The sequence below is a fragment of the Mesoplodon bidens genome (genome assembly GCF_964165515.1).
Source record: "Mesoplodon bidens genome assembly, chromosome: 18".
In the NCBI taxonomy this organism is placed as follows: domain Eukaryota; kingdom Metazoa; phylum Chordata; class Mammalia; order Artiodactyla; family Ziphiidae; genus Mesoplodon; species Mesoplodon bidens.
This window is the reverse complement of record NC_138175.1, coordinates 42,915,040-42,942,371: the sequence shown is the minus strand read 5'-3', so window position 1 is coordinate 42,942,371 and position 27,332 is coordinate 42,915,040. Positions and strand designations below refer to the sequence as shown.

Genomic DNA, 27,332 nt, shown 5'->3' with positions numbered 1-27,332 from the left:
TCCCTGGGCATATATCCGGAGAAAACCATAATTCAAAAAGATACATGCACCCCAATGTTCATTGCAGCACTACTTAATTGAGCTCAATATTGAGCCAGGACGTGGAAGCAACCTAAATGTCCACCGACAGAGGAATGGATAAAGATGATGTGGCATATATACACAATGTAATATTACTCAGCCGTAAAAAAGAATGAAATAATGCCATTTGCAGCAACATGGATGGACCTAGAGATTGTCATACTGAGTGAAGTAAATCAGACAGAGAAAGACAAATATCATGTGGAATCCAAAAAAAGAGTACCAATGTACTTATCTACAAAGCAGAAATAGAGTTGTAGATGTAGAAAATAAACTTATGGTTACCAGGGAGTAAGTGGGGAGGGGGTGGAGGGATAAGTTGGAAGACTGGGATTAACATACCCATTACTATATATAAAATAGATAACTAATAAGGAACTACTGTATAGCACAGAGAACTCTACTCAATACTCTATAATGGCCTATATGGGAAAAGGATCTAAAAAAGAGTGGATGTATGTATAACAGATTCACTTTGTTGTACACCTGCAACTAACATAACATTGTAAATCAACCATACTACAATAAAAATTTTTTAAATTAAATTAAAAATTTCTAGTCAATAATGAGAGAACTAAAAGGTACTCTCAACATCATCTCATACCTTTTACCTTAAAGATGCAAGGAGGCTGGATCACTCCAAGCTAAACACTGCTTATTGGGAAAACAAGAACACAGGGCACCTGAATTCTATTTCACTGGTTTTCTTACTACAATCACTTTGACTCCGTAACTAAGGAGAATTTTTAGAAAGTGAAATAAGGAAAATGCATTGCTTTACCTTCTTAAATCAGAAAACAAAACTTACAAATAATTGTCAATCATGTGCCAGGACAACACAAAAATCACAACCCCAGGCTCATCTTCCTGGTTCTGCTTCCCATGACTGTTTACCACCCTCTAACACTTGTTTGCTATCAGCCACAACTGGACGTCAGCGCCATGACGAAGGGGATTTTTGTCTTTTTGTTTACTGCCATATTCCCAGCACCTAGAACAGTGCTTGGCATGTACTAGGTCTTCAAAAACTACTCAGTGGATGACTGAATAAATACCTGCAGCCCCCTTTTAGGGAAACTGCCCTGCTAGAGTGACAGTGCTTGGCATCCTGACTGTCCCATGGGACTGACAGGCCACAGACAGGCAAACCATATGCTGACCACAAGCTTATAAAGTAGCTCAGCAGGGAGAGCTGTGCCCAACAGGGAAGAAGTGGGACAGGGGAAATCCCTGCCCTCGGGAACTGAAGTTGGAAAACATAAGGCAGCTATTCTGCAAGGGATGTGTTCTTGAGAGCCTCACATAATTCAAGACTCAAATAATTCAAGAGAAATTGTGCCAAAGGATGCAGGGTATTTCTGTTTCATGCTTAAGTCAAAGAAACCTGTAGCTAATAATTCACACAGTCAGTCAACTTTGAAAAGGTGGTATCCTAGGGCTTCTACTAGCCAGTAATGAGATAATTTAAGCATCAAGAAAAATGATTACAACTGATGAATACATTAAAAGCCATGAGTTCAATATAGTACTTAAAAATAACAAGGAGAGAAAAACAAAACAAACCTCTAGATATAAATGTAGATAACTAGGCACAGGAAAATTGATAAGGGAAAGAATCAAGCAATTTTTCCACCTTTCCAGTATTACTTCAGGAAGCCAAACCATTCTAACAGATGAGGGAAGGTTCTCTATGGAAGAATTCCAGCTCATGAATACAGAAGCAATGTGAAAATGACCATTTTTGCAAGCATAAATGAAAGAGCTGATTTGGGCGGTGGTGGTCACTGGATAGCATTACTAGCGGACGGGAACCACAGGGGGCGCTTAGGCTGCCACCATCTGAACGCAGCGGTCAACCTCAGCATCACCGAAAGTGAGATTCTCTCCCAATTCAATACAAGAGGAACCTCACAGCACCAGTCATTCTCGGGGGGGGGGGGGGGAGTGACTATAAATGTAATCAAAGCTTTATATTTATCAGTCTGCAGGAAATATAGGGGATGAAGGGAAAAGTTCACCACTACCACAAGGAAGCAACCAGGCTATACAGAACGTGGAATATTTTAAAAGGACAACTGACCTGGTTTCGTTTCTTCAACAAGTAAACAGTGGACTTCCCTGGTGGCACAGTAGTTAAGAATCCACCTGCCAATGCAGGGGACATGGGTTCGATCCCTGGTCCAGGAAGATCCCACATGCCGCGGAGCAACTAAGCCTGTGCGCCACAACTACTGAGCCTGCACTCTAGAGCCTGCGAGCCATAACTACTGAGCCCATGTGCCACAACTACTGAAGCCCGTACGCCTAAAGCCCGTGCTCTGCAACAAAGAGTAGCCCCCCCACCACAACTAGAGAAAGCCCGCACACAGCAACGAAGACCCAACGCAGCCAAAAATAAAATAAAATAATTAATTAATTAAAAGTAAATGGCACGGAAAAAATGTTATTAATGATTATTTAGGGTGGGCTGAGGAATTCAAATTACTTCTAATTTTTCTCATAGTTTATAAATCTTTTCCTATCACACTGTTATAATAATTCAAATTCTTCTGAGAAATGACTAACCTGCAGAGAGAAGCAGACAATGGGCACAGAGCTGAGGGTGCAGGAAAGGAAGGAGGGGCCACAATGTGGAGTAAGGAAAATAAAACACCACGAGTTGGTCAAAGTCACAAGCAACCAAAAGGGAGGCACTGGCCCTAGACTGGAAACCCCCATGCTCCCTCTGCTGGTTCCCAGCCCCAAGACGATGGCTCTATGTCTGAATTTAGATGACACTCCATCTCCTGTTGCCCCATGTGAACCTGATACAACAATTGCCACTTTCCATGACTAGCCCGACTCTTATGCAACCAAAAGAACCGAACACAAGGCAATGATCATAAGCAGTTGAAATACTCTAAAAGTTTTTATCATCTTAGTTGCTAAAACAGTCTACATTTTGAGTAGTATTTCAAGACATGTTGTTTAAAGCACATTTAGATACATACCTGCCCTTCTTCCAACATTAGTGGTTTTAGTTCTGTATCTTGACACCTGTTATTATAGAAGTCATTCATGGCACTATTTAGTTTTTGATAGTCAGCTTCATGATGTAAAAAGGGACTACATCCTTTTATAATAACCCAGAAGAAACCTGGATCTTCGATCTGTAAAATTTTTTAAAGACAAAACAATGCATGATTTAAAAGTGGAACCATAAAATAATAAACCTTAGAACCACAGTAACTGTTTCAAATTTAAGTGCTCTAACAAATTCTTGACAATTACTTCTGTCTTAAATGGTCAGATAGAAGATAAAAGACCCTCAAACTATCACCTTGTATACCTTAAACTTATGTAATGTCATATGTCAATTATACTTCAATAAAACTCAGAAAAACGATAAAAGACGCAAAGATAAAACTCTAAAACACGTAACCAATAATATGTAATTTAGAATCATGTGCCGACTGAAAAAGCAAACAGAGATCAATGCCCTTGATCTGTACTTTGAAAATATCCATAATAAAATACAAATGCAAGGTTCAGAACGGCGTTTTTTGTACTCTATGTCTTTCGTAAGAAAGAGAGGGAAATGTGAATGTATGTACATTCTGCTCATGTTAAAATAAAGAAATGGCAGATAAACCAAAAACATACAAATCATTACATACGGAGGAAGCCAGGAATGGGGCAGAAGAGAGGTGAAAGACTTCTCTGAATGTATCTTATGATCTATTAGTGTCATTAGAAACCAAGATTTTCATCTTAGAGAAAGAATACAAACATAAAATGAAAAGTTAGGGGTCCATTTGAATTGAAAATATCAGTAACAGCTCATGATTTTTCAAACGTACTATATTTCCTGTCTACTGAAAGGGCCTAGAAGCAATGACATCCCAAGATTCTGGATCCCAGATACCAGGTGACAGGAGTACATTAGTATTCTATTTTTCTGAATGTTTGCACATTTTTATAATAAATAGTTGGAAAAAAGAACAGCTGGCCATTCTGGTTCCAGTAATGGCAGAGTGGTTCATATGGACTAACCCACCTGCAAGTAACAAAGATAAACCCTGGAAGAAAAGAAAATGACAGCCCGAAGGCACTGAAGAGCGACTAAGAGCAGGTGGGAGATTCAATGCTTGAAGCGAGGCAACATGGCTAGGTGAGACCCATGTTCATAAACAGCTTTTCCCCTGAAAAGAGCCCCAGTCCTGGGGGTGCAGAATACAACTGAAGCAGAAGCCACCCCGTTTGTGGCTTGAGAAACCAGAGAATGGCGTCTGGGGCTGCCAGAGCAGCTGTACATGAAGGGGAGAAATGCTGAGCCACAGAGGGGAGAGCCCTGAAGTCTGCACACGAAACCCCTCAAATCCTCGGCAGAGCCTGAACTAGTGAGACTCCAGAGAGTCCTGGGAGAAGCCACAGTCAGGAGGCTGATGGAAATACAGTTTCAGCTTCTGCCCACGAGAACTGCAGAACTCTGGGCACAGAGTGACTGCCCAAACCTCTGCACTAAGAGGCCACCCAAACTCACAGCATAAGGCCATGTCCCCTCTACAACGCCTGCCTGAGAAAGAACTACTGTTGTCCCAGCCAACACCTGACACAGGCCCTTGACCTCCCCTTGTCACAGAACTTCCTGAAAAGGGCCTCAGTTGTGGAGCCTACCTATCCCTTTGGGATGTGTATGTATCTCCTACCGCTCAGGAGTATTCCTTCTCGAGGACCTGATAACCAATTCCTTTGGGTTGTAATCATGTGGAAGGTCAGGGCCCCGGCCTCCCAGTCTCTGCGGGAATTCAGAAGCCTGGGCCCAGAGGCGGCGGACACAGCTGCCCCACCACAGTGACAGTGACCCACCCTCTGTCATTTTCCACTGAAGCCCCTCTCCTCATCCTCCTCACTCTCCCTTTAAAACATCAGGTCAGCTCTACACAAATTGGAACAGAACTCAGCTCCCTCCCTTACATCAGCAGTCACTGGATACAATCTGTTTTCACTGCTTTAACCAATGTCCGGCTTTGATTCTCTTTGACACCCATCACAGGAAAAGGGAGTTTAGAGCAGGAGTTAAGGAGGCTCAGTAAACACCTCAGGCTCCCTGAGAACCCCTGCAGTGCCAGGCCTGAGGAGTAAAGACCATGTTGCAGGACAAAGAGAATGTGCTCTGTCAACAAGGGCAAAATCAAGAGGTCTGCAAAGAACTATAAACCAAGCCTCCCAAAGCGCTGACAGAGCACACAGTAGTTCCCCATCACCACAACCCTCAGTGCAGCATGAACAATACTAGACAGGCAAAGAAATGAGAAACCAGTGCACAGCCAAGGTAAAAAACGGCCAACAGAAAGTGAACCCAAGACTGCCCAGATGTTGAAGTGAACAGGCAAGGACTTAAAAGCAGCTATTACAAATACCATGTTCAAAAACTTAAGGATAGATGGCTATAGTGAGTTTGTTTTTTAAAAAGGAGAATTTCACGAAAGAAATGGAAACTATTAAAAAAAATAACCTTTGGAAAAGGGTAATTCTAGAACCAAAAAGTGAAACAAACAAAATAAAAAATTTATTAGTGGTGTGCTTACCATTCCTACTCAACATTGTGCTGGAGGTCCTAGTTAGTACAATAAGAAAAGATTGTCAGGAAAATCGGAAAAGAAGAAAGAAAAGTGTCTCTATTCACAATATCTAGAAAATTCTAAGGAGTCTACAAAAAATATACTAGAACTAATATGTGACTGTACCAAGATTCCAGGGTACAAGGTCATATAATAAATTCAACTGCATGTCTATATTCCAGCAATAAAAATTGGAAATTAAAATTTTAAAAACAGTACCGTTTGCAATAGCACCAAAAAGCAGGAATTACTTGGAATAAATCTAACAAATAAATGAACAATTTGCATGCTAAAAGGTACAAAACACTGGTGAAATAAATCAAAGGCCTGTAATGCAAATATACTATGTACATGGACTGTTAAGATTTTGATTTTCCCCAAAATGGTCTATAAAAAGGATTCAATTCCAGCAGTTGTGAAATCAACAAACTATTCATGAAATTCTTATTGGAAGGGCAAAGGAACTAGAATAGCCCCTATAATTCTGAAAAAGAACAACACAGTTGGAAGACACACTATCTGATTTCAAGACTTAATATATAGCTGCAGTAATCAGAACTGTGTGGTACTGGACAAAGCACAGATACATAAATCAACACAACAGAAACAGAGTCACGCATGTGTAGTCAATTGATTTTCAATAAAGGCACAAAGGCAATTCAATGGAAGGAGGATAGTTTTTTCAACAAATGATGCTGGAACAATTAGATATATGCAAAAAAATGAAACTCGATCCATTCCTTGTACCATATACAAAAATTAACTCACATGGATCATTTATCTAAATGTAAAATATAAGTCTATAAAAAATGTTTGAGGAATACATGGGGGGAATCTTTGTGACTGTGGTTAGGCAAAGATTTCTTAGATAAAACATCAAAAGTATAATTCGTATAAGCAAAAATGGATAAACTGGACTTAATCCAAATTTAAGACTTCAGCTCTTTGAAAGACATTGTTTAGAGAAGGAAGAGATAAGCCACCAACTGGGAGAAAATATTGACAAATCACATATTCAACAAAGAACATTATCCAATATATATAAAAAAACTCTACAAAGTCAATAATAAGAAAACAAACCACCAAGTTAGAAGAATGGGCAGCTGTGAACAGATACTTGACAAAAAAAGATGGAAGGATGGGCAAACAAGCACCTGGAGACATGATGAACACATCTGTCATTAGGGAAGTTAAAATTAAAACCACAGTGAGATACCAGTAAACACCTACTAGAATGGCTAAAATGTATAAAACTGACAATATCAAGTGCTGGTGAGGATGCACAGCACTGCTGATGGAAATGTAAAGTGGTACAGTTACTCTGAAAAAGTTTCTCATAAAATTAAACATACTGACGAACATCAGTATCAAACAACATCAGTAACAAACAAACATCAGTAAATCCTACTGATTTACCCATGAGATAAAAACTTGTATTCACACAAAAACCTGTACGCAAAGTTTCTAGCAGCTTTGTTCATAATCTCCCTCAACTGGAAACAACTCAAATGGCCTTCAACTGGTGACTGTATAAACAAAATTGTCACACGTCCATACAATGGAATACTCCTCACTCCTAACAAGTGCCACAACACAGATGAGCCTCCAATGCATTACAGTAAGTCAAAGCAGCCAGACTCAAAGGCTACATACTACTGTATGATTCCATAGGCACAGTCCCATTTTTATGACATTTTGGAAAAAGGCAAAACTAATAGGGACAGAAGACAAACCAGTGATTGCCAAGGACTAGAGGTTGGGGAAAGAAATGACTACAAAGGACCACAAGGCCATTCTGGGGGGTGATGGAACTGCTCTGCATTTTGACTGTGGTGGTGATTACATGACTATGCATTTTTCAAAATATCACAGAACTCTACATGAAAAACAATAAAATAGTTTATGGTTAAAAAAGATATGAAACAAATATGGCAAAATGTTAAAATCTGGCAAAGCTAGGTGATAGATGTCCAGGTGTTTATAATATTTTCTATACTTTTTTGTATGTCTAGAGTATTTCCTTAATAAAAGTTGGATTTTTAAATTATTTTTCATCAAAAGTAATGATTTTTTTAAAAAGCTTCTTGTCTTCTGACATGGCATTACCTATGCAGTATTTTACTAAAAATGTTTAACCTGAACACAATCATGAGGAAACAGACAAATCCAACTTGAAGGGTATTTTGCAAAGCAACTGCCCTTACTCTTCATAAATTTCAATGACATCAAAGATACAAAAGAGCCAGAGAACTGAGAACCAAATTCAAGGGGAATAAAATGCCATGACAATTAAATGCAATGTATAATTTTTTATGGATCCTGGATCAGAGAAAACAAGTTACAGAATACATTATTGGCACAGTTGGAGAAATCTGAGTATGGATTTTATATTAGTGTATCAATGTTACATTTCTCAAGTGTGATAATTATATTGTGGTTATGTAAGCAAAAGTCTTTATTCTTAGGAAACACACGCATAAGTATTTAGAGCTTACAACTAATTCTCAAATGGTTTGGCAAAAGAAGTCAACAATTTTATATACATTATTATTAAGAAATATGCAAATATGACAAGATGTTAACAGTTGTTGACTCTGGGTATAGAGTATACGGTTATTCTCAATATTGTTTTTGTAACTTGTTTTTAAGTTTGAAAATCTTCAAAATATTAAGATGGGGAAAGATGTTTAAAAATATTTTAAGGCATCATAGATAATTTGAAGTTTCTAGATTGTTTCCATTTTTTTTTAACCTGCTACTAAAACCTAAAAAATGTAGGCCAGGTTCAGTCTTACCCACCAGAAGAACAAGTGGCTCAAGCTGCAATTTCTTCCATGTGCTTTACCAGGCAGGGATGGGCTCACAATTCCTCCCACCCCCGCCTCTTACACCAAGGTTGGGGCCTGCTGCTTCCCGCCAATGCCATAAGGCAATGCTGCCCACACTGCAGTCATCAGCCTTACACATTTTTTTCCCTGCATGTCTACATTATTTCTATTAGAAAAACAATATCTATATAATATTTTGGTCCACTTTCTTCTCCTTACCTCTACCATTCAAACTTGAATACTTTATTTTTACTCAAGTAAAAGTAGAATCAGCTATCTGGCATGAGAACTAAATATCTCACATCATTAAATTAATAGGATTTAATTGAATTAAAGTATGTTCTTAATTATTTCTCAGGAATAGTAACTCATGTTTCCTACATGTTATTTCCCTTTACTTTCATTTATCTGGGTAACTATGTAATGAGTGCCTCTTTTCCTACATTCAGTAACATGAATTGTTAATTATCAATTCATGTTCAATTCCCCTTAGTATATGGTATTTGCATAATAACTTCAGATATTTTAGTCGTTTACTTTCCGACATCAATTATAAAAATTAAGATGTTAATTTTAAAACGTTATGAAATTTCCAGACTAAATAGCACTTGGCCCACTTTTGCTCATACTGTCCTGAGAGGTCCCTGGGCAGCTACTGCTTCAATCTCAATCCAGTCTCCTCAGAACAAAGCAGCATCCTGGTAAGCAGCTCCAGCAGGAAAACCACTCCTGACATACTGTTTGTGGATTTCACTGACGGTACTGAAGTCATACACTCAGCCAGCAGAACAGCTGCTTCTACCACATTATTGAGGTCACAGCCTGCAGCTTTCAGAATCTCACCCCATTTCCAAGGCTTGTTTAGCTTCTTCTGTCACCCCTCCTGGCACAAGCTGTCCCTTTGAAGGGTCCATACCTAGCTGTCTTGAAATGTAAGTGATCCTTTCCACTAACAAAGTCTGACTGCAGGACCAATGGCCTTGGGGCTTTCCCTGTGCTGATCACCTTTCTGATCAAGAATGACATGACATCCTTTTCTCCTGCAGTGCTTCTGGGTCTCACTGCATTCTGCCTTCCTCATTTCTGACACAACTGCATGTTCCCTGGGCTGCTTCCTTTATATATATTTTTAATCAACACCTTTTTTTCCCTTAGCCTCATCCTAACAGGTCTGTAATGCTAGTTATGATGTTTTTATTTCTAAAATATATTACAAATACATAACTGTTAAAATTTTTATTTTTAATCGTGATAAAATACACATAAAATTTACCATCTTAACCATATTCAGTAGCATTAACTACATTCATATTGTTGTGCTACCTTGATCACCATCCATCTCCAGAACCTTTTTCATCTTGCAACTGAAACTCTATAATCCATTAAACAGTAACTCCCCATGCCCCCGCCAGCCCCTGGCAGCCACCATTCTATTTTCTGTCTTCATGAATTTGACTGCTCTAGGAATCTAATATAAGTGGAATCATGCAGTGTTTGTCCTTTTGTAATTGGTTTATTTCACTTAACATGATGTCTTCAAGATTCACCCATGTTGTAGCATATATCAGAATTTCCTTCCTTTTTAAGGCTGAATAATATTCCATTGTATGTATATACTACGTTTTGCTTATCCATTCATCTGTTGGTAAAAACTTGGGGGAAAAATTTATCCATGTAAAAGCTAAATTAATCTGGAAAACTACAGTTGGTAATGGTACCTCACTTGAGGAAATACTCCTATATTGGATAGAAAATTTGCTCTGAGTGTGAGCAGGGTAAGAACTGGCAGTGGGGCCAGACCAGAGCTGAGGGGGTAGAGAAAAGGGTTCTTGGGTCCAACTGAGAAAAGAGGGGTTCCCAAGTTAGAGGCAGTGAGAGTCCAGCAACTCCTTCCAAAGTTCTGCCCCAATGGATTTGCACATGGCAGCATCCGTACCCCCTGGAAGAGCCCTGTCTTTCTAAAGGAGAAATCAGACTATTTAGGGAAGGTGGTGGAGAGGAGCTTGCCAGTTACATCTCAAAACCCTAAAAGTCTCAGAGCAAATCCTCTGTAAGAATCAGCTGCTTCAAACGCTTGTGAATCTCTGTTGGTATAAACTACATAAAACAGGAACAGGAAAGTTGATTTTTTTTTTAAATGCCATCATGCCTCTCCTCTGCCCACTGAAGTATGATCTTTTCCAAAAAGTTCTTTATATTTCCTTTTCCCAATACCCACCCCTTTGCTCTGGTTTGTAAACTCCTTCCTGCAAGTACACACCGTCAACACACCATGTGCTTTCCCGGTCTCCAGCATCTTTAAAGAGCACGCACCTCACTCAAAGGTGAAGCTGCAGTTCGGGTCGCTCTGCAGGCCCCCTCCGGGGCGAACCCCCGCTGCGCCCCCCACGACTCAAGAGACGCGAGTCCCGAGGAGCCCGCGTGGGGAGGGGGTGGCCGCCAGAGTCCTGGGGCGCGAGGGGGCAGGGGTCCCCACGAGTGCAGCCGGGATGGGCGTGTGTTCGGAGGAGAGATACAGGTCACCCACGCCCCTGTCCAATGCAGGTGGGGACCGGCCGGAGAGGACTCGCGTCGGGGGAGAGTAATAGGTCAAAGGACCGAGGGCACGAGGGGGGCCTCATCCAGCGCCGAACCGGGACCGGGAGAAGAGGTCAGAGTCCGTCCCTCCCCCTGAGGTTCTAGATACAGGACAACCTAGTTCAATCCGAATTTCGGAGAAACAACGAATGATTTTTTACTCTAAGTATGTCCCAAATACTGCATGGGGCAGCCTTGAACGAAAATTTCCCGTTGTTTCTCTGAAATTAAGCGTCCCGGATCTCATCCGGCACCCCTTCCCGCGGGTCCCCAGCCGGGGCGGACCCTGCTCGGGGAGCGGGTGAACGGCCGGGCTCAGGGCTTCGCGCTCGCTCACCTTCAGCACCAGGACCTGGAGCATCTTCCCCGAGCCTCGCAGGCCACCCGGCAGACTGGCCCGGGAAGCACGCACAGCGTAGCGGCTGCGCCCGGCTCCTGGTCTCCCCGTCGCTACTCCCTCGAGATAAACTTTTGGGGGCGAAAAGAGAGTCTCCTGTAGTGCCGGCCTCCGCGGAGGCACGCCTCCTCTCCAGCTCAGCGCCGCGGAGCCCGCGCACCCAGCTCCGGCCCCGCAGCCCCGGCCGCCCCCGCAGCCCCGGCCGCCCCGCAGCCCCGGCCCAGCACCGCAGCGAACCGCAGGAGACGCGCCGTCCTCAAACCTGGACACAGGCGAGGGCGCACTGGGGCTCTCGCCCCGCCCCCCGGCTCCCGCCCACAGCCAGCGCACGCCGGAGGATTCCAGAAACCGCGTGGCGCGCCAACCGCCCGCACAACTGGCCCCGCCCTGCTCACAGCGCTTGGGAGCGGACGGGGGGCGGAGCTGCGCGGGGCGTCACGTGGCTTGCTCCCTGGGTCCTCGCGAGCACTCACCTGTAGCCTTCAGTTTTAAATGTAAGTTTGAGTTCCCGAGGTCAAGTAAACGTGTGCTTAAAGCCCCAAGCAGCAAAAATGTGCTGCCAGTCTGCAGGAAAGCACAACGCAAAGTACATGAAGTTCACGTGTTACTGAATGGGGCTAACCAGGCCTCGCCCCCGCAGTCACCCGGCCCAGATCACCTGAAAGCTCCAGACCTTGACAAAAAAAAAAAAAAGGAAATTACCAGGTCGGATTTAAACACGAGGTCTCAGAGACAGTTCCCAAGCCCCAAAGAAGATGCAGAGTACAGCCCTCTCCCACTTTTTTTTCTTTCTTAAAGTTGTGTTTTTCTTTATTTTTTACTTTTTGGCCGCACTTCAGGGCATGCGGGATCTTAGTTCCTCCACAAGGAATGGAACCCTTGCCCCCTGCAGTGGTAGCACACAATCTTAACCCCTGGACCTCCAGGGAAGTTCCAGCCCTCTCCCAGTTCTTTGTATGGGGTTAACACTTTTTTCCTTTGACTAGGTACCATGCTACAATATGGTGTTTCCCAAACTTTTCACAGCATGACTCACATAAAATGAAAATATTTATATATCACACTGAGCTGAAGAGTCAAGACTGTTGAAATGGGAACTCACTGCATGGCGCTCATGGCACAGCAAGCAACCAAAAGCTGTCATGAGCAGACTGGTTCTCGCAGGCACCATGGGGGTGATGATAGCTCTCTCCCATCACAGGAATGATATTCTCATTCTGCAAAGCGCTTAGTGGAGAGTGATCTGTTCTTATATTTTTTTGCTCCCCACCCCCAAGAGAAGGGAGAAAAGGAGAGAAGACAAAGCATTAGGAATGGCAAGAGGGGGAGTCTGAGATAGCAGGACCTGCCGTCATGCTCAGACCAGTCTCTCCTGTCAGTGTGCTCATGGTAGGGTGAGAGGTATCGGTAGCAGCTGATCTAAGTTTTCCAGTACTGACATAGTTCTGAAAAATGGGCACCAGGAGGACACTCTTTGCTCCCCTCCCTCCCAGATCCTCCCCCACCAAATGTAGTTCAAACGATCTTACCCTGAAGTCATCAATTCTCAAAGGCAGCCTACACTTGCCCCATTTGAAAATATTCTCCTTTTTATAAAAAAGGAATAAAAAACAAGTTTGGCCCCAGAGCTGGCTTCATCATTTTGTCAGCTGATTTTTTTAAAATTTTATTTATTTTTGGCTGCGTTGGGTCTTCGTTGCTGCGCACAGGCTTTCTCTAGTTGCGGCGAGCGGGGGTATTCTTCGTTGTGGTGGGCATGCTTCTCATTGCGGTGGCTTCTCTTGTTGCGGAGCACCGGCTCTAGGCGCACAGGCTTCACTAGTTGTGGCACGCGGGCTGAGTAGTTGCAGCTCACGGGCTCTAGAGCGCAGGCTCAGCAGGTGTGGTGCACAGGCTTAGTTGCTCCACGGCATGTGGGATCTTCCCGGACCAGGGCTCAAACCCGTGTACCCTGCATTGGCAGGCGGATTCTTAACCACCTCACCACGAGGGAAGCCCTAAAAGAACTTTTAAAGTTGTATTTATTTTGCATCAGTTGAGATGGAATGAACTTTTGCAGTTATGTCATTCAACCCAAAAGCAGAAGCCTGATGCCTGTCCAGGGTCTTTCCGAGACGCCTCAGTTATCTTTTATGGACTTGTTCTGTGCATCAGAGAAGGCATTTGTCATGGTTCCCACTAATATTATACATCTGTCAGATTATCCTTGTTTCTAATGTATTTTTTCCATAGCTTAATATTGTGTTACTCACTGCAAGATTCTCGTATCTTCATTTTTAACTGTATAAATCAAACTAAAATTAACTTTTATTTATTGGTTCCTATGATGAATTCCATCTCATCTGATTAGTACTCTCTAAGCTCTTCTTGCTTGTGTTCCCCTCTTTTTATTTTTAGCCCTCGTGCAGTATTGTTTTTAAACAACTTATAATTAGATTTAATTTTTTCCAGTTTTGAGATATAATTGACATATAATATTGTATAAGTTTAAAGTGTACAACATAATGGTTTGATATATGTATATATTGTGAATTGATTACCACAGTAAGTTTAGTTAACATCCATCACCACCATCCATCCATCAGTTAAAAATTTTTTCCCCTGTGATAAGTACTGTTACCATCTACTCTTTTAGCAACTTTCAAATACATAATACAGTATTGTTAACTATTCTCATCATGTACATTACATTCCTAGACCTTATTTATCTAATAACTTGAAGATTGTACTTCTGACCACCTCCACAATTCCCTCACGCCTACCCCTACCTCTGGCAACCACAAATCTGATTTCTGTTTTTAGGAGGTTGTTTTTTGGACTCCACATATAAGTAAGATAATACAGTATTTGTCTTTCACTGTCTGCCTTATTTTACGTAGTATAAGGTCCTCAAGGTCCATCCATGTTGTCTCAAATGCCAGGATTCCCTTCTTTTTATGACTGAATAGTATTCCATCACATACATATATATAGATAAATAGGTAGATAGATAGATACGTATATCTTTATCCGTTCATCTGTTGATGGACACTTAGGTTGTTTTCATGTCCTGGCTATTGTAAATGGTGCTTCACAGAACATTGGGGTGCTGATATCTCTTCAGAATTTCTCTCAGATATATACCCAGAAATGGGTATCATATGATAGTTCTATTTTTAAGTTTTTGAGGAACCTCCTTACTGTTTTCTATAGTGGCTGTACCAATTTACATTCCCACCAACAATGCACAGGTGTTCCCTTTTCTCCACATCTTTGCCAACACTTATCTCTTGTCTTTTTGATGATAACCGTTCCAACAGGTATGAGCTACTGGTATCTCACTGTGGTTTTGATTTGCATTTTCCTAATAACTAGTGATGTTGACCACCTTATCATGTACCTGTTGGCCATCTGAATACCTTCTTTGGAAAAGTACCTATTCAGGCCCTTTGTCCATTTTTTAATTGGATTGCATTTTTGATATTAACTAGTATGAGTTCCTTATATATTTTGTATATTAACCCCCTTATCAGATGTATGGTTTACAAATAGTTTCTCCCATTCATTTGGTTGCCCTTTCACTTTGTTGATCATTTATTTTGCTATGCAGGAGCTTTTTAGTTTGATGTAGTCCCATTTGTTTATTTTTAATTTTGTTGCTTGTGCTTTAGGTGTCATATTCAAAAAATTATTGATAAGGCCCATGTCAACAAACTTTTTCCTCTATTTTTGTGGTTTCAGGTCTTACATTTAAGTCTTTAATCCATTTTGAGTGATTTTTGTGAGTGGTACAGGATAGGGTCTAGTTTCATTCTCTGGGCTCTCAATTCTATTCTGTTGGTCTATGTGTCTGTTCTCATGCCAGTACTACACTGTTCTGATAGCTTTGTAATATCGTTTGAAGTCAGGAAGTCAGGAAGTGTGATGCCTCCAGCTTTGTTCTTCTTTCTTAGGATTGCTTTGGCTATTCAGGGTCTTTTGTAGTTCTATATAAATTTTAGAATTTTTTTTCTATTTCTGCTTTTAAAAAAAAAAGGCCATTTGAATCTTGATAGCGATTGACTGAAGCTTTTGGGTAGTAGGGACATTTTAACAATATTAATTCTTCCAGTCCATGATTGTGGGATACCTTTCCAATTGTTTGTGTCTTCACTTTTCTTCATCAATGGTTTACAGTTTTCAGGATAGAGATCTTTCACCTCCTTAATTAAATTTAGTCCTAAGTATTTCATTGTTTTTGATGCTATTGTAAATGGGATTGTCTTCTTTGTTTCTTTTTCAGATAATTTGTTGTTAGTGTATAGAAAAGCTAATGATCTTTGTATGTTGATTTTGTATTCTGCAACTTTACTGAATTAGTTGATTAGACCTAACAGTTTTTCAGTGGAGTTTTTAGGATTTTCAATATATAAAATCATGTGTTCTGCAAATAGACAATTTTACTTCTTCCTTTCCAATTCTAATGCCTTTTACTTCTTTTTCTTGCCTCATTTCTTCTAGTACTATGTTGAATAGGAATGGTGAGAGTGGACATCCTTGTCTTATTGCTGATACTAGAGGAAAAGCTTCCAGCCCTTCACCACTGATCACAATGCTGGCTGTGGGCTTGTCATCTATGGCTTTTATTATGTTGAGGTCCTTCTATAACTAACTTTTTGTTTTTTATCATGAATGGATATTGAAATTTGTCAAATACTTTTTCCACATCTATTGAGTTGCTCATATGATTTTTATCTTTCATTTTATTAATGTGATGTAGAACACTTATTGATTTGCATGTTGAACCATCCTTGCATTCCAGGGATGAATCCCACTTGATGACGGTGTATGATCCTTTTAATGTGCTGCTGAATTCAGTTTGCTAGCATTTTCTTTAGAATTTTTGCATCTGTATTCATCAGGGATATTGGCGTGTAGTTTTTTTTCTTGTAGTGTCCTTTGGTACCAGGGTAATTCTGGCCTTGTGAGTTTGGGAGTGTTCCCTCCTCTTCAAATTTTGGAAGAGTTTGAGGATTGGCATTAATTCTTCTTTAAATGTTTGGTAAAATTCACCAGTGAAGCCATGTGGTCCTGGGTCTTTCTTTTTGGGGAGGTTTGTTTTTTTGTTTTGTTTTGTTTTGTTTTTAAATTACTGATTCAATCTCCTTACTCATTATTGACCTGTTCAGATCTTCTATTTCTTACTGATGCAGTTTTGGTAGGTTCTGTGTTTCCAGGAATTTACCCATGTCTTCTAGGTTGCACAGTTTGTTGGCATACTGTGTTCATTGTAGTTTCTTATGATCCTTTCTATTTCTGTGGTATCATTTGTAATGTCTCCTTTTTCATTTATAGTTTTATTGATTTGCATCCTCTTTTTTTCTTGGTTAGTCTAGCTAATGGTTTGTCAATTTTATCTTTTCATAGAATCAACTCTTAGTTTTGTTAGCCTTTTCTATTGTTTTCCTATCTCTGTATCATTTATTTTTGCTCAAGTTTCTATTATTATTTCCTTCCTTCTGCTAACTTTGGGCTTGGTTTATTCTTCTTTTTCAGGTTCCTCTAAATAACTAGGTTTAAAAACATTTAATCTAAGATTCTTTATTATTCAATAAATTTAACCCATTTTCATGCATCAGCATGGTTGATATTTATTCCTACCTGAACCGTCTTATTCTAAGCTTTTGTTTTGTTGCCATTTTCATATTTTCTATCTTCTACATTAGGAGTTGTGCTTTGCTTTTGACTGATTTGAAAAGTGACCATTCTGTTTTAAATTCTAATAGCCACTTTTGCATTTCAAAACACTTGAACAGGTATTATCACAAACCTGCAGTCATTGATTCCCTCCTTTCATGTTTTTTTTTTATTCCTCCCATAGCCACTTCCTGTTAATGATAACATAATCTGGGATTATTGAACCAAATTATTTTTATAAGAAAGTTACTTTTTTTTAACAAAATATGTTAAAATTTGAATTATTTTTAACATCTGCAGCGTTTTTTAGCCATATTTAACTATTCATACTTACTTCCTGTATTTTATTTCCACACTCACCATTAGGACTTCTACCATGCATTTCTACTTCAAAAGTTTTTATTTCCAATAATCAAAATTTTAATTATCTATAGTATTTCAATCAAATCAAATTTTTCAGAGCTCTGGAATCTTCAGAGCCCATATATAAACAAGGACTATTTCTGTGACTTTCACACATGGTTGATATAAAATTACTGACCCCACACGTCCTTTTCCCCTCAGAATATTATATATGCTGTCCAGTTTATCATGTTACTGTGTGATACACACTAAGAAGATTTTGTGCCTTTGTGAGTAATCTTTTCTTTTTCTCCCTGAAAATCTATGCATTCTCTGTCTTTGAAATTCAAAATGTCATCCAGGTATTGAACAATTTTTCTTATTTTTGGTTTGACCATAGCAGGACCTTTTTATCTGAAGATCAATATTTTCCTTCAGCTCAAGAAAACTTTGTTCTCTAAATAATGCTTTTCTTCTATTTATTTGTTCTGGAATTTTTATTTAGACATGCCAATAATCCACATATTAGATGCCCAACCTCTGTTCTTCATGTCTGTTTTTCTGAAGCTACAGTAACAAGGAGACCCAAGAACAAAAACAGTTCAGAGATCCAGGTTTGTCTCAAGGCAACAGTATGTGCAAAGGTTCTGAGGTGGGAAAGAACTTTGAGCAGTCAAGAAAGAGAAAGAAGACCCTTCTGATGGGATTATAGAGGGAGAGGGGTGTATGATGACATCAGAGAGAAAGGTGGGGCCTTGTAGACCACAAATTTAGTGTTTAAGTGTCAGGAAAAGCCATGGAAGGGCTTTAATGAGGGCACTGACAGGACATGACTTAAGTTTCAATGTCAAGTTCACCTTTTCAGGAGGAATGCATTGTGAGGGGGAAGAATGAAAATGAAGAGACTGGCTCTGAAGCTGTTACAGTTGGCTAAGAAACAACTATAGTTTAGACTAAGGCGATAGCAGTGCAGAGGTGGGCAGATGGGAGTTTCAAGATAATTGTGTTTAATAGATCAATAGGACTTGCTAGTCACCTGGATATTGGAATGAAGGAAAGGGAGGAATCATGAATGACTCAAATTTTTAGCTTCAGTAACTGGTAACTTAATTTCCCTTCTGATACAGGGAAGGCTATGCTGAGGGAACCTGCTTAGGAGGGAAAAGTATAGATTAGGGAACAAGCTAAACTGTTTTAACAAAGAGATCCTAAAATATCGTGGTTTATATAAAATAGAAGTGTATTTTCATTTTCACATAACAAGCAAGAGGTGAGCAATCCAAGTGGCAGGCAGTTATGCTTTAACATGTCTTCTGCCTCTGGGTCCAAGGTAGCTGCTCCAGTTGCCACCATTTCCAGCCAGTGAGAAGAGAAAAGAGAAAGTGGAAGGCAAGCAATTTCCTTTTTAAAGAATGTGACCTACATATGCCCATATATGAGGGCTCCCCCCACAAATCATCCCCCAGGAGAGAAGTCCCCTTACATTCAAGTCCTTATTATATTTCCCATGTTATAGGGCACTCTTGTTTTATACTAACAAAGAACTGTGAGGACAAGAACATATTAGCCTGATGCCAGCCCAGTTTTGGATTCTTACGGAGGTCATTCAAAAGCTGATCTTGCTCTGCCTCTTTATGTGAGGAAAGCATTGTTTCATCCAATGCTTGGCTGTGTTGTGGTTTCCTTGGCAACTGTAATACCAAGATGCGATGGGGAGACATATTCAGACCTCTGCTTTTAGTGACAGGCAACAGGTGCCACTTGCTAGAAAAAGAATCAGGTTCTACTCTTGGCTGTGGCACTAACTAGCTGTGTGAATCTGTTTCTCAGTTTTCTCATCAGCAAAATCATGGTGTTCTTCCAATTATAACATTCTGTTTTCTGTGAGAATGAAAGAATAGTATGCCCAAGGCCAAAAGTGAGTAAGGAGAACTTCTATAGATTCAGAAGCCAGACTGAATGCTAATTCTATCTGTGGCTCTCAAAATTTACATGTTGGGACCATTTACCAAAGACAATAGATTTTCCTCTAGATCAGAGTTCTCAAACTTGGCCAGATAATTCTTCACTGTGGGTGGCTGTCCTGTGCATTGCAGGATATTAAACTGTATCGCCACTAGATGGTAGAAGTATTGCACTGTCAGTTGTGACAACCCAAATTTATCCAGACACGGCCCAATGCCCCTGAAGGGCAAAAGTGCCCAGATTGAGAACCACTGATCTAGACGTATTCCTCTAAGTAGGACTAAATAATACACATAAACTTTAATTATCAATAGCTCTATTTTATAGGTAGGAAAACCAGAACATTTCATGAAAAATGAAATTCAATGTACAATGCATAATATAGTCAAAGATCTAAAATGAACTGGCGTCTAAACCATTTCCCATCTTTAATCAATAAACATTATTCCTCTTAAGAGGAGGTGAAAAAATTACCCATATTAAAAACACTGAAAACAAACACCATTAGTAAGTACCATTAAATGATGAATAGTTCTACAACCCTCTAACCTCTCTGTATTCTGTTAACTAGCCCTCCAAGGTAAAAATAATTATGGCTTTTGTTATGGCTTCATATTTCTTTACAACAGTCACTAAACGAATTTCCAATTTGGTAAACCTAATAACTCACGCCATTTGTTTTAAACATAATTATCTCTTAATCATCAAGCTAAAGTCATAAGAAAATAATGACACTGTCACTTGAAGGTCACCTCAGTCTACCGTTCACCATGTATCTAATCATACACCCTTAAATTAATTCCAGCAGAAAGTCTAAGGAATTCATGGATCAATCTCCCAGCACATCAGGCAGAGTGCTAATACAGTTAAAAGACAATACAGTAGAACATCTTATTTAAACTTCTGATAACAAAACAATACAGAAGTGGAAACCCTCGTGAAAATTTTTTTCTCGTTTTGGTAACAAGATCATTAATACTTTATACTTGTGTGATACTGTAAGGTTTAAAGAATAAAGAGAGCTCCGTAATACACTTGAAAGACTGTACTAGAACTTACAGGCACAAAGTTCCTTAAGTTCCAGGCACGTCTAGTCAACCCTCATTTTTCATCAGGACAACTTCAAGGAGGCCAGCTTACAAAGAAGCCGTTCTCTACAGACGGCTCTTACTCACTACATAGTTCTTAGGGTAAACATGTTTATACTTTGACTGAACTGTCACGTAGATGTTATAATCATGGCGATTGTACATCACTACTCGGTGAAATTTCTTGCCTTCTTTCATGATTTCTTCATTCTTTTTTTCAGTGGACATAAAATTTTCTAGAAAGTTTGAATCTTCTAAGTACATCTCATCTCCTGAAAAATAATATTTTAATTTTAGTGTTATTTTATAAAACATTCCAATATATTTGTGATATATAAATCAGTGTTTATTTTTATCTATTTCAGGTGTTTGGAACTGAGATAGTTGTTAAAAAATCCTAATTTTTTGTGCTTACCTCAATTTATTTCTTGTGTTTTTAATACCCCCCTACCCTCCCCAGTTCTCCATTTTCCAGCCAAGAATTTTCTTTGGGTACATAAATATTTATGACTAGTATTTTTACATCCTGAACTAGAATTTTTTACACTAATTCATGACTCTCTTTATCCCATTCAATGTTAATGTTGGCCTTGATATCCATATATTTTTGGTGTTTCAATGTGGGCTGCTTTAATCATTTTAAGGTTAAATTACAGAAATTATTATTTACACATCAAAACTGCTAAGCTGTCCCACTGTAGGATGAATTACAAATATTTTCACAATTCTGAGAAGTGAGATAAGCAGCCCTAAGTGAGAAAGGTCACAAAACTCCACTGTAAGCGGCTATAAAACCTCTATCCTGTACTCGCCCAACAACAATTGACCACCAACAAACTCTCTTTCAATCAAATAAGTACAATTTAAAGTTTGCATAATTTAACATTAAAATGTAAAAAAGTGAGCTAATCTACGAGAAAGAACTTTGTCAGTGTCCAGGAAATATATTTACGTAAGTGTATATAAAGTAATGTGTCCAGAATTTCTAGTTGTAATAAATACTATGAATATCTTACAGACCTTGATCTTATTTAATTAGTACCTCTGTAGTGTGTAAAACATAGACTGTAATTCATGTCTCTGTGTGAGATAATACTGCCATATGGCCCAGAGCATTAAATGTGAATACTAACAAAAACACTGATAACTCACTGATTTACCTGGTAAAAGCTGGATTGTTCCATCAGCAGTTAATAATGTGATCGGCAGCCATCTTTCCACCCCTTCTAATTCACGATCCAAACAAAATTTGTGCAAGTCAGAGAGAGAGGCAAAGTGTTCTAGTCTTCTTATTTCATAGAACTGTGGAGGCGCAAGCCAAATTTCCTTTGATATGAAGCTTTCAGTTGCCTCTGACGGAGATGACCACTGCGGAAGACAAAGGTAAGACTTCCTGAAGTTTATCCTATAGACAACGCAAGACTCGAGATCCTTAGATCAGTACCTAAGAGCTAATTGAAAATGTAAAAGTAATTCATTAATGTGTCTTGCTAGATTCCTCTGAGACAACATGAAAAGATTTGGTGAAGAAAGCTGGGTTGATCCCCTTCAGAGGTTGATTATTGGGACACTGATCCTGAGAACTAGTAAATAAACCAGGATAGATCACAAAGGGTTGACCTGGGAGCGTTGTTCAGCATAAAAGGCAGGAGATGCTAAGAAGGCAAGGTGGTTCTGGTCACTCCTAAAGGAAGACTCTGAAGTATAAACTCATGACAGCAGATTGAGAATTTAGTGCCCGTTCATTCCTCCCATAAATGGGCGCCTTGGCTAGGCACTGAGGATGTGGTGGTGGATGAGACAAAGATCTCTCAGGCCCTAATAGGGCCTTCAGCAAACAAAATGTAGCATGATATGTGCCATGTGTTACAAGGAAGGTAAAGAGGCCGGAGCAAGAGAAGCTTTCAGGAAGGTCAAGAGATGTGACTCAGTCTATTGGCCCAGGAGTGTAATAACTGCACGGTATCAACCAGATAGCACTTACCCATTTCACTTAAGTGGCCTCACTGCTGTGACCTGCCTACTTTCCCAAGCCTTCCTTCCATACACATTTAGATAAAAAGAGCTGATCCAATAATACAAAATAACCCCAAAAGGTCTTTCTTTAACTGGTTTACTAAATATCTCCTTACACTGGGGAAACTGATTCTCACACCCAAAACCAGGGAGTTGAGATTGACTGCCTTGAATAACTATAGGCCCAAAGTTTACAAGCTTGTATGAGAAACCTGAGAAACTTGTTAAATCTTCAATCTATGGGGCCCAGCAATCTATGTTTAATAAGCACCCTCGATTCTTCTGAAGTTGGCCAAGGCTACATTTCGAAAAACAAAGCTCTGGCCTCAAAGGACCACCCAATCTCTAAGGTATCATGTGAGTTCAGTGGTAACAATGAAGATAAACGGTTAAACAATAGGCATTAACTCACTTAATTCAACCTGTTCAGGTTGGTCTAGACCATAGGCTAAAATAACTTAAATAACTTATTGCTTATTGGTTACTTGTCACTAGTAAAACACTAGTTTTACTAGTTACTAGTAGAAGTATTTTGAGCAAAAATGCTTTATATAAAATATTTCCAATCCTTAGGATAACCCTGCATACTCTCATTTTACAGATGAGAAAACGTAGGAAGATCCTCTAACTAAAAAACCTGGGCTTCAAACTCACAGGGCGGTGGTGGGGTGGGGTGGCACTGGCTCTAAATTCCACTGTTGCCCCTCAGTTTCTGAACTTCGGCAGTTCTGACACTTTAAGCCAGATAATTCTTTGTGGAAGGATATTCAGCAGCATCCCTGGGCTGTACCCAGTAGAAGCCAGTAGAAGTCCCTGAGTTGTGACAACCAAGAATGTCTCCTGATATTGCTAAATGCACCTGAGGGTGGGATGGGTAAATCATCCCATGTTGAGAACCACTGCAATGAGAAGCCCGCGCACCGCATCAAAGAGTAGCCCCCGCTCGCCACAACTAGAGAAGCCTGCGCGCAGCAACAAAGACCCAACACAGCCAAAAATAAATAAATAAAATAAATAAATTTATTTTTTAAAAAAAGAAAGAAAAGGGAGAAAATTTGAAAACATAGCAGTAAATCTATTCAAAATAAAGCAGAGAGGAAAAAAGATTGAAAAAAAATGAACAAGGCATGAGGGATCTGTGGAACATTATCAAGTAGTCCAACACACATGGAGTCCCAGAAAACAGAGGGAGGTGGAAAATGTTTGAAGAAACAAATAATTAAATAATAAAACAAAAAGAAAACCACGCACATCATAATCAAATTACTGAACACCAATAATTAAGAGGAAATATTTAAAGTAGCCACACACACCAAAAACACAAACACACATTACGTACAGAGGAACAGAGAGTTAAAAGCAAACTTTTCTATGAGATGATGGATGTTCACTAAACTTACTGTGGTAATTATGTCATGGGATATGTAAGTCAAATCATTATGCTGTCGCCTTAAACTTACACAGTGCTGTATGTCAATTATATCTCAATAAAACTGTTAGAAAAAAAAAGCAGACTTCTCAACAGAAGATTATGCAAACCAGAAAATAATGAAGCAACGTTTTTAAGTACTGAGAGAGAGAAGAAAAAAACCCAAACTGTTAACCTACAAATAATTCTATACCCAGCCAAAGTATCTTTCAAAAACCAAAAGCAAAATAATGTATTTTCAGACAAACAAAATTTAGAAGATTCATTGCTTAGAATGAATTTAGATTCATTCATTCTAAACAAATTTAGAAGATCTGAAATACATGACATATTAGAGGAAGTTCTTTAGGCAGAAAGATACCAGATGTAGATTAAATCCACACAAAGTAATGCAGAGTGCTAAGAATGGTACATATGCAGGTAAACATAAAAGACATTTCCCCCTCATTTTCACAGTCTTTAGCAGATTGACTAAAGCAAAAATAATCAGAGTGTATTATAGAGTTTATAATAGAAATAAAAGTCAAATGTATGACAACAAAAGCATAAATGACAGGAGGGGAGAAATGGAAGTATATTATTTTAAGGTTCTAATACTACACATGAAATGAGAGATGTATATTGCAAACCCTAAAGCAATCACAAAGAAGTATAGTTAATAAGTCAATAATGGAGCTAAAACAGAGTCCTAAAAGTACTCAATTAATCAAAAGAAGTCAGGAAAAGAAGACAAACAGTTCAAAGAATAGAGGGGACAGATTAAAAAACAGCAAGATGGTAGATTTGAAGTTAACCTTATTGAGAATAACACTGAATACAAATGATCGAAACACGCCAGTTGAAAGGCAGAAACTGTCATATTGGATAAAAAAGTAAGACTATATGCTGCCTACAGGAAACACACTTTAAATATAAAGACACAGATTAAAAGAAAAGAATGGAAAAAGATATATTATGCTATTGCTAATCAAATGAAAGTCTGAGCGGCTGTATTAGTATCAGATGGTAAACTTCAGATTTCAGAATAAGGAACATTGCCAGGGATAAAGAAGGATATTTCATCATAATCAAAGGCTCAATCCATCAAGCTTGAATAGTCCTATGCAGCACCTTACAAGGGAGCTTCAGAATACACGAAGCAAAACCTGATGGAACTGAAAAGAGAAAAAGACAAATCCGCAATTATTCTTTGAAGATTTCAGCATTCCTCTCTCAGTACTTGATGCAACAGGTAAATGATATGGAAGACCTGAGGACACTATCAACGAACTTAACCTGACAGTTCTACAAACACTCCATCAAATACAGCAGAATACACATTCTTTTTAGGTGCAGAGGGATCATTCACCAAGGCAGACCATATTCGTGGCCATAAAACAAGTCTCAAATGAAACAGTCTCAAATAAATTTTAAAAGACTTAACTATGAGGAAACAAACTGCTGGGGGTTGAAATGAGTTAATGCATGGCAAGTGCTTACTTAGGAAAGGGCCTGGCACCTGATCAGCGCTAGCAGAGCTCCTAGCGTCTCCGCTGGCCTCCCGCTGGAGAAACCGCGTGGGGAGACATCGTCGAGGCCCTGGGGCTGTGAAGCCGGGGAAAGTAGAAAGCAGTTCACCAAGGTCATGGCTTTGGCCTGCTGGCCGGGGGCCGGACCACCTGGGTCCCATGCCCCCTCAGTCGCGTACTGGCTGTATGTCCCTGAGCAAGCGAATTAGCTTCTCTGGGCCCGGCCTATCTGGAGGTTCCGGGTGGGCCTGGGCCGCCGGCCGGGGATGGGGTCCTCATTCCCAAGCTCCCATGGGTCCCCACTCCGCGCCGGGAGGACGCCTACCTGGCAGTCCACCACCTCCACCAAGTCGGGGAAGACCGGCGGCGGCTCGGACAGGCAGCACAGAAAGAAGGTGGTCTCGAAGCGGCGGCCACGGCGCTGCGTGAAAGGCGTGAGCCAGGCGCTCCAGTCGTGCAGCGCCCAGATGTCGGGAGTGCAGTCTAGGTGAGCGCACAGGCGCAGGAAGTGCTGCGGGTCTCGGCGGACGCGGGCGCGCCAGTCGGCCAGGGCCGGCGGCGGCGCGAGGGCGCGGCCCGGCTCGGGCGCGGCGGGCCCGGGGCCCCTGGGCCGCAGCAGCAGCACGCCAGCCTCCTCGAAGGCCTCGCGGATGGCGCAGATGCGGAAGGCAACGTCATCCGGCAGCGTCGCCTCGTCCCCGTCGGCGGCTCCGGGCCTGGCATCTGGCAGCACCGGGAAGGTGGCGCGTCTGGGCGGCACCGGGCCCAGACCGAAGCGGGGCGGCCGGTGGTGCGGCGCGAAGAGGCGCAGCCAGTCGGCCGAGCGGTCTGCCGCGTCCAGCACCCCACCCGGGAAGACGTGCGCCCCGGGCAAGAAGCCTTGGCGCGCGGAGCGTAGCAGCAGCAGCAGCCGGAAGCCCTCGGCGGGCGGCGGGGGCCGCGACGGGGCGGCGGTGACCGGGAGCGTCCAGCCCGCAGCCAGCACCACAGTGGCCGCCCGCCGCCAACTGCTTGGGCCCGGCCGCAGGGGGCCGCTCATGGCGTGTGGCGGCGCGCGGCTTCCGGGCTCAGCTTCTGGTGCGGCTGGAGTTTTCCCTGGGCTTGAGGACGGAGGCCGGCGTCTCGCTGGGTGAACTCCCGGCAAGGTGCGCGCTGGGCGGTCGGTGAACCCGGGCTGTTTGGCCTCACCCGCGCCTGCCTGTAAGGGGGAGAAGCAGGCTTGTGCCAGCGCGATGAAGCTCCGCCTCGAGTGCCCTTGTTCCCAGCCAGGTCACTCTCGCGGGGCAAGGGCTGTCACAGCCGCTTGCTAGGAGGGCCTCAACACCCTCACTCAGGACACTTGGACCAAGAGCAGGAATGCTTATGATCGCACAATGACCTGTCGAGGTAAAAGTGCGATGCAAACCTAGGCCTGGTGACACCTACCCGACCAAAACCTGAGAACTAGGACTTTCTCGATTAAACAAAGAGGGTTTGTTTCCTTTGGCGGGGGGTGGGGTGGGGGGTGCGTCCAAGGGCTAGGTGTCTGAGCTTTGCAGGCTCACATGAACCCCAGCAATGTGAAACTGATGCATGAACCAGATACCAAATTACAAATTTCACACAGCACAATCTGAGTGTGAAAGGTCCTCCTTGAATCCCCAGACAAGCTCCTATCTTGTGATCTGGACACCTTTTATTGTCAGGGCACCTGGGACCACCTTAAGCATCTTAGGTCACTGGATAATTTCCACTTTCATGGGAGAATTTTAATCCAAGCCTAGAGAGGGAAATTTCGCTCTGCTCTGCCTTTAGAAAGAGCCTGTTAAAGCAGTCTTCTCTTTTATAGCTCCTTATTAGTTAC

At 41.1% G+C, this 27,332-nt stretch overlaps 2 protein-coding genes across 2 annotated transcripts in view; both read right to left on the bottom strand.

Moving 5' to 3' along the window:
- The window catches only part of TDRD12 (tudor domain containing 12), an 83,912-nt gene extending 72,176 nt beyond the window's left edge, over positions 1 to 11,736 (bottom strand). Inside the window, exons 1-2 of the mRNA XM_081217037.1 lie at positions 11,427 to 11,736; positions 3,072 to 3,230 (exon numbers count right to left, since the gene is read on the bottom strand). Of these exons, the coding sequence (XP_081073163.1) occupies positions 3,072 to 3,230; positions 11,427 to 11,450 (183 nt within the window). The 5' untranslated portion in view covers positions 11,451 to 11,736. The remainder of the gene's footprint in view (positions 1 to 3,071; positions 3,231 to 11,426) is intronic.
- An 8,121-nt stretch (positions 11,737 to 19,857) lies between these two features.
- On the bottom strand, positions 19,858 to 26,682 carry NUDT19 (nudix hydrolase 19). The gene is made up of 3 exons (XM_081217391.1): positions 25,815 to 26,682; positions 21,697 to 21,904; positions 19,858 to 20,808 (listed from the first exon to the last, which is right to left on the bottom strand). The coding sequence occupies exons 1-3, from the start codon at positions 26,526 to 26,528 to the stop codon at positions 20,603 to 20,605; spliced, it is 1,128 nt and encodes a 375-aa protein (XP_081073517.1). The 5' UTR covers positions 26,529 to 26,682; the 3' UTR covers positions 19,858 to 20,602.
- Between the last annotated feature and the right edge of the window lie 650 nt (positions 26,683 to 27,332).